Source organism: Lasioglossum baleicum, unplaced genomic scaffold (genome assembly GCF_051020765.1).
Source record: "Lasioglossum baleicum unplaced genomic scaffold, iyLasBale1 scaffold1379, whole genome shotgun sequence".
Taxonomy (NCBI): domain Eukaryota; kingdom Metazoa; phylum Arthropoda; class Insecta; order Hymenoptera; family Halictidae; genus Lasioglossum; species Lasioglossum baleicum.
This window is the reverse complement of record NW_027470438.1, coordinates 823-8,506: the sequence shown is the minus strand read 5'-3', so window position 1 is coordinate 8,506 and position 7,684 is coordinate 823. Positions and strand designations below refer to the sequence as shown.

Here is a 7,684-nt window from a genome sequence, read left to right as displayed (position 1 = left end):
GCTTTACTTTTCTTGACCAGTTAGAGCGGCTGAGGGTGGAGATGATCGCGCGCGCGCGGGGCCAGAGGGGTGTTGAATCGCCTTGAATCGCCTTGAATCGCGCACCGATACTCCCTAAACGTCGACGCCGTGCGACGCTGCGTCTCACGGCCTTCTCCAGCCTTTCCTTTCCACAGCTGGCGGATCCAATTCAATTAGAATTTTATCAGGAGCCCTGGAACGCGCCAAAACGATCCTTACCTGCCAACGGGGTGTCACCTTCTGATACCTTCGCGAGAGTAACGACGCGACATTGATCGCAGGCAAACACGTTTTCTTGATGGGAAGATGCGTAGGGAAGAGTGTGTTGTGGGGTATATTGCACAGATTTCAAGTGTTTCATGAAGGTGGTGCTCAGGCTCCGCTTCTGCGGTGAACAGTTTACGTGTTTCCGGGTGAGCATTCACGCGACTTTTTGTGGCTGAAGAAAACTCATCGACGGATTGTTACATGCTTCGAAATATCCGCTAGTTTATCGTTCAAACGTTGTTATAGATTTTTCCGGAATAAGTGTGTACACGTAGAAGTTCAGTTCGTTTGATTACGTCTCGGGAATAATTTAGTTATCGTCACGTTGATCAAAGGAAGAATCGAATTTTCCTTGAAACTACCATCGAAGCTGTTTTGCCTGGTGAATATCACGGTAACCTGATAAACCGTCTGCGAAAACCGTGAATTCCAAAAGTGAATTACCATCGAGCAACCCTTTGGAAGTACACGGAAGAGAAAGATCGTATTTGGTGTTTAGTAAAGAGTAGCGACAAAGCTAATTTAAGGAAGTGACTGGAAGAAAGCTCGTGGTATCGTTCGTTAACTATGTAACGAATTACGCACCTCGATAATCCCGGTTCAAAATCGTTTGTTTTCGTGAAAATGCAGTCGACTTGCCAGCAGCAGCAGGCTCAGCCAGGTCAGAATGGAACTTCCGCTAGTAGGACTTCGTTTTTGATAGAGGACATCTTGAGCCGTGGCACTGCACCACCGCATTCTCATCATCAACTTCATCATCAGCATCTGACGTCCAGTCATGGGGTGCAGCATCAACAGTATCAACAATTTGCCAGTTTATTACCCGGTTACCCTTCTGCACCGCCTACGGCGACCTTCTTCCTAGGACCACTTTTTGGTAACACCGCGATTGGAGTCGTGCCTGGGGTTACTGAACTTGCAGCCTTGAAGCATTGCCGACGACGTAAGGCACGAACAGTGAGTGATACTACTTGTAATCCTTATTTTTCTTCTACTACTTCGTTCCTTGCTAACCTCTTGCATCGTGATATTTCAGTCGAACACGGGTAAACTGTGAATTTCATCTCTAATTTTAGCATCGATTCTTTCACTTCTCGTCGATTCAATCATCGCACTTGAATTATTTTTAATTTTTTGTTTTGTTTTAATACTCTTATAACAACTAATTAATAATTTAAATCGTTGCGTTGGTACTTTTGGCTGATTTCTTTAAATCAAATTTTAGTTTAGAAATTTAATTTACGTTTAGAAATTTAATTTACGTTTAGAAAATTACGATTTCCCTTAATGTAGTTTCTATAGAAAGCAATTTGATCGAGAAATATAGAGATATTGGCTGAGAAATCGTTTCTGCTTGTTTTTTTGGAAGTAATTCAAACGGCACTCGATCGAGACGAGTTAAAATTAGGATAGATACACGGTGAATTCTTTGTGTCGTATTTAGGTGTTCAGTGAACAGCAATTAGCGGGTTTGGAGGCCAGATTCGAAGTGCAGAAGTACCTCAGCACGCCGGAAAGGGTCGAGCTTGCGGCGGCTCTTCACCTCTCGGAGACCCAAGTGAAAACGTGGTTTCAAAACCGGCGGATGAAGCACAAGAAACAAATGATAAAATTGAACAGAAGCGCGGGAAGCAACAGCAATCAGAATTCCAATCAGCAATGCACCGGTCAATCCGTTTCCGTTGCGTCACCGGCCGGTAAGCCAGCCATTTTTTTTTCTACCCTCTAACAACGGCAAAATCTATCCCTGATTTTCAATAAAATCTACGAACAATTCTTGTCGATTAGCCTCGACGTTCGTTGATAAGCGAAAATGAAAAAGTATCAGTAAGTAAACCGAAGAAAATGTACAAATTTTCTTTCCTTTAATTAAAATATTAGAAATTTCGTTATATTCGTGTCGGGCGAGCTACTAATTTTACATACGGTCTTAAAACAGTTCACATTTTCATCGAAATTCTCTAAATCTCTATTATCTCTGAATATCTTAAGCGAAATATTTTCGAATCGTTTAAAAAGATTATTTTCGAATCTCGAGATGAGACTGAAACGAATATTCGATTCGTTCGATGACTCAAATTAGGAACAACTTCGAATTCGATAGCGATTAATCGTAATACTCGTGGATCGTTCTTGATCAATGAAGTTTTGTTAAAAATTATATTACTTCTATCCTTAACGGAGAAAATTACATTTTGCTACGAGATAAATCGACGATTTTATTTATGTATCAACGAAAGGAAACGATGACGACAGGCAGGCGAATGAAACTTTAGGCAAAGTTGCATCCGATAAAATGGAAAGTTAACCGCCCATTGTAAACTCGATGACGCTTAAAATTTTCACGCATCGCGTATCTAATGCAAGCGTTTAATTACAATCGCAAGAACCTATGCAATTCCGTATCCACCTAACAATGCGTAATTATCGCTAAACACGTGCATCGACTTTTCGATAAACATGCGCCCGTTCGCGTTGCGTCGCATCAATTAGCTCGGATTAACAACACGATGTGTCCTACATAATCAATTGCTCATAAATCATATTTTGTAATTCAGCGTACGGGCGGAGAGAGAATAAAGAAATCGAACGATGCGGAAGATCGTATTTGAAAATCGGGGAATATTAACGAAGTTGGGAAATTAACGAAGACTTTGACCGGTTAAAGAGATACGCGCGCGCGATCAGCAGATCGCAATGGCGCCATCGTTTTTGGCTAATTGAAAAATTGGATTTCAGAACGCTCGGAAATTTGAAAATTCGAAATGGAAGAGAAAATGAAATTAGAGATACATTTTCACTCGATTACTCTACCCATAGCCGTTAGTTTTTATCAATTCGTAGATCCTAGAATTTTCTCCTTATTCGATGGATTGCTCGACACCTCGATATGCTAATTAATTGCGAAGATTCTGAGAAACAAAAGGATTCTTTCGTGTTACATTTTAATCGATAATCGAATGATTAAATTGAAGAGTTTAAAGAAAAGAGTGTATAAATTCCATTACTATGATCAATTCATACTCTCTTTTTTACTAAATCCAAGATTATAGAATTCCACATCTTGATTCCTCGAAGATTCGATTAAAATTTGAAAAAAGAAAAAGAAAAAAAATACAACAACAGAATACTATAGATATTCATAAATATTTCTATGTAAACATCTCTTTCTACGATCATTTCAATTCGATCTCATTGGTATATCTCTAATTCTAATCAAAATCATCCATATTCGAAGATCCGCGACTAATCCACTGGAAATAGAAATCGCATCTCTTATTTCAAAAAAAGGTATTTATCATTTCCCATTTCGTATTACTTACGAAATTTCGATAATCAGATCGCGCGTAGGTGCGATGAAATTTCCACGGAAAAGGAAGAAAATCGGGGAAAAAATGGGGTATGAAAGTGTGAAAAAAAAGGCGAAAATATGGTGAACGAACTGGCGGAGAATTGTTAACGATTTTGCGTGGCGTAATTGGCGCCATCGTAGCAAGCGGAAAAGTAATAATCGAGACGGAAAGTAGATCGTAGCTTGTGTATCGCAATTAAATCGTTATTAGTATAAACTTCGTAATTGTGATTATCAATTTGCATTCGAGCGCGGCCAGCGCGTCGGAATTTCCGTGTACGTCAAATAGTTCCCTGTTATCATGCTAATGGACCATATAATGCAACCAAAATTCGGCTGGCAATAAATTACGCAACTTTAGTTAACTAACCAGACCATAACCGAGGTCGCAGCAACTATAATGATTAACTACCGTTGCATGGATAATGATCGCTTTTTGCCGTACAATTTCCCGCAATTCGTATCCCCGTTTAACCGTGTTATCGTTCCTGCAAGTTACCTTCGAGACTTCGATCCGTGCCATTATGTCGTTTCCGCAGAGCTTTCTGTTAACAGAGAAAAACCATCCGCGACGGAAAAAATAATCCACCGATTGGATTCGCAAATTCAATTCGTAGATCGAGTTTCAAGGGTATCTCGAGATATCGTTGATTTTCGAAAATAAAAGAAATATCGGCGTTAAATTTTAATCCAAATTTTCCTCGTTTATTCATCTATTTATTTATCTACTTATTTATTATCTATTCATTTATTCATCGATCGTCGAAGGTACCGATTTATTTTGCATTTTCGCGAACAAAGGATTTGTTGCCTTTTTCATATGCCGGTATTATTCGGTATTTTACTTTAATGTTATACGAGATTATTATTCGAGACTTGGATAAAAAATGATTCCCATCGCGCAAGCATAATACATATTTTCCACGAGAATCGCAATGGTGTAAACAACAGGCAAGACGAAACAACAGCATCGTTCAAATAGATCGAGCACTAATTCCCGATAACTGTACCGCTTTGTGCACGCACAATGGCGCACGATCGGCGCTGGTATAATGTAGTAAATGCCACGATCTGGGAATAATCGAATCGGATTCGCCCGCGCGAATCGATTTAAAGCTGTAACGTTGACGTTCGAAAACACTATTTCCCTCGGCAAAAACTCCGGTCCCAAAATACTAATTATGAAAAATGTTCAAGTAATCGTAGCTCTTCGATATTTATCCTGTCGTGCATCTTCCTGATACCTTCCTTGCTTAGATACTCTGTAAGATTATAGTAAAACGTTTACTATCGTATCTATAATTTTCCTCTATCCCTAGTTTCAGATACGCGATAGATCTTTTACTTTCGAAAAATTATAGAGTCCTTATTTTGTTTAATTCTTCATTGGAAATTTGGAATAAATATCAGTTAACAATATTTTTAGAAGAATCGTTATTAAAACCTAGCGGAAATCTTTTAGATTATTCGGTGTTATCCAAACTCATTCGAATATAATTAACGCGTGGTGTAATTTCCAAGCTGCTTATCCCAGTAACCAAGATATAATCGATTTCAAGTCTTCAGGCTGTCATAGCGAACCAATGGTATTTTTCCAACAGCGTCCTTCCTCTGTCAAATGATCACTCTCTAGAGCCGTTGTCGCGATTCGAACTCACCCCAGATGCGACTTACACCACATCTACTCATAACCTCCGGCAAGTTGCTCGTCTCGGTGGCCAAGATGGCTTCGTTCGGTAGGAAGGGCTAACGAAGTTAGTAGACGTCTCCTTGGCAGCCAGGAAGAAGGGGGTTATAAGGGGTGGAAAGCACGTAGAAGATGAGACCGCCTCGTCTAGAGACTCGAACGGATACCCGTCTAAGGAAGCCGGCAGAGTCACGACAACCCCTCTTCCAGTTTCACCCTCTATCCGTCACTCTCTTTCTCAACCCGTGTTTCTCCGTTGCTCTCAATCCGGCATCTTACGACCCCCGGTCTTACCTCTTGTCTTCTCGATTCGGTCTTCGAGAAAATTAGTCAATTATCGGCTAAGTGCTCGGCCAGACCTACATTCGCGATTGCCCGCCATCGAGGGCCACTGCCGAGGACCTTAGTTGTGTACCGGCACATATCTGACCCAATTTGATCAGTCGATTTTCTGACCACGAGATAAGAACCGTTGGAAAACCTTTCCACGATTATTTTCTCCTCTGTTTCCTTTCTTTCCTCGTAGATACGCGATATTTATCGTCTGGTACGATCACGCGTTAATATTAGAGATCTGTGATTCGCAAAGAGATTGTTTTCAATAAGAATAGTAAAGATTCAAATAGATTTCAGATGAAATACGGCGACGCGATTATTTTGTTCATCGATGAATATAATTAATCGGAAGGTGGTCGAATTATTTCTTTAGCGATTTTAAAAGTTGGAAATAAGGAAAGAACGATAGAACAGCGAGTTTCGATCTCGAAGTTGAGAATTTTCTGGGTTTCGCCAGATATCGGTGGGAAATTCAATTCGGAGTTTCTCAAGTAGTCTATTCGTAGAACTGTTAAATTTTACCGGACAGATATCTATGATTTCCGTATAGAATTCGAGGTAAATATTCCGAGTTACTGCGGTAAAATTTCTCTCCGAATCTTATTAACGCGGTATTCTTGAACATTACGTTAAACGTTAAAATCGTAACTTTCGACTTCGCTTTAATATCATCTTCTTTTGCTCCATTTAAATCAAACCACGCGAGAAATGAATTTAAACTCTTGATTAACCCCTTCTGCTAGTCAACTGCAAGAATGTAGACATTAATTACCTCGTAATACAAACGTCGGCTCATTAAGCGTGATTGCACTTCTCATTAAGCTCGGTAATGGGCATAAGGTTCGAGAAATTAAATTACTCGAAATTATGAAATGTGTCGAAAGAGTGATAGCCTAAACTATCAAACGTAATAAAAATATAAGAAAGGATACCTCGAAACGTACACGCTTCGAATATAACGATACGAAATATCGAGATCTATAAGCATAGAGAATCTAAGAACACGGAAATACAAAGTCGCTAGAAAATCACGGAATACAGATAACGATAATAACCGAATTACCAAAACAAACAAATTACCCTAACGTGCGAATTACGAATTAAAAGTTACGATAACAAACGAATTGGAAATTAATAATTAGCAGCGAAACGACGAGTTAAAGATCGGAATAACAAGCAGATTAGAAATAAAGAATTACAATGATAAGCGAACGACAAATGAAAAATCCGAATAATAAGCTCGTTTGCGACCAAACTGTTCACAGAACGACCAGTGGATTTCTCTCTGAGCGGCGGCCGAGAATCACGGGCGAGCAGCGACGCGCCGATAGACTCCGATGACGACGAAATCGACGTCCTGGGCGACGAGACGCCATCGCCGTCGCGAACGAGCGACATCCATGTTTCGAGGCGCGCCGGTTCACCGACGAGTTTCCATCAGATCACCTATTGCCATTCGGTTAGCTTGTCCCATCCACCGCAACACAGACAAACTATTCAACGCCAACATCGCTGAAACGAAACAGCGCAATGATGATGTTGCTCTTTCACGCAGGAACCGTCTGACCCGACCGGAAAACGTAACGCTGTCTGCAGCGTTGGCTACGGGAACGAGAAACTCGAAAGCATCCCGAACGGATTCGTGAAAGGTCAGACATGCTAAAGGGACCTCGAGAATCTTACGAATATCCCTCGAAGACTTTGGATCGCCCTTTCACGTGCACTTGCTGGTCGAGCAGTCGAAGAGCATGGATACACGCAGGTCTCTAGTGCAATTTCAAGAAGAAGCATCGAACAGCGTCGCTGTTTTTTTTATATTAACTGTTTCATTCATTTCCAAGTCTGCGACGGTCAATTGTACGCTTTTCTTTCGTCGTTTGCTTTCGTAAATCTCGGTATTTTTATCCAAGAGACGTTACGGTTACGAGAAGAATTATGTTAACAAAAAAAAAGCGACGTACACACGAGGATGTTGGACAATGGAAATTCCACGAGAACGACTCTACTTTTTGTTAACGGAG

At 40.5% G+C, this 7,684-nt stretch overlaps 1 protein-coding gene across 1 annotated transcript; it reads left to right on the top strand.

Moving 5' to 3' along the window:
* Positions 1 to 912: 912 nt before the first annotated feature.
* LOC143220645 (uncharacterized) lies at positions 913 to 7,179 on the top strand. Its single transcript, XM_076446259.1, has 3 exons — positions 913 to 1,245; positions 1,733 to 1,985; positions 6,929 to 7,179. The coding sequence occupies exons 1-3, from the start codon at positions 913 to 915 to the stop codon at positions 7,177 to 7,179; spliced, it is 837 nt and encodes a 278-aa protein (XP_076302374.1).
* The last annotated feature ends 505 nt before the right edge of the window (positions 7,180 to 7,684 follow it).

Coding starts and splice junctions, on each gene's coding strand:
- LOC143220645 (XM_076446259.1), top strand. CDS start 913: ATGCAGTCGACTTGCCAGCAGCAGCAGGCTCAGCCAGGTCAGAATGGA. Junction 1,246..1,732: donor GACGACGTAAGGCACGAACA/GTGAGTGATACT, acceptor TGTCGTATTTAG/GTGTTCAGTGAACAGCAATT. Junction 1,986..6,928: donor TTCCGTTGCGTCACCGGCCG/GTAAGCCAGCCA, acceptor AACTGTTCACAG/AACGACCAGTGGATTTCTCT.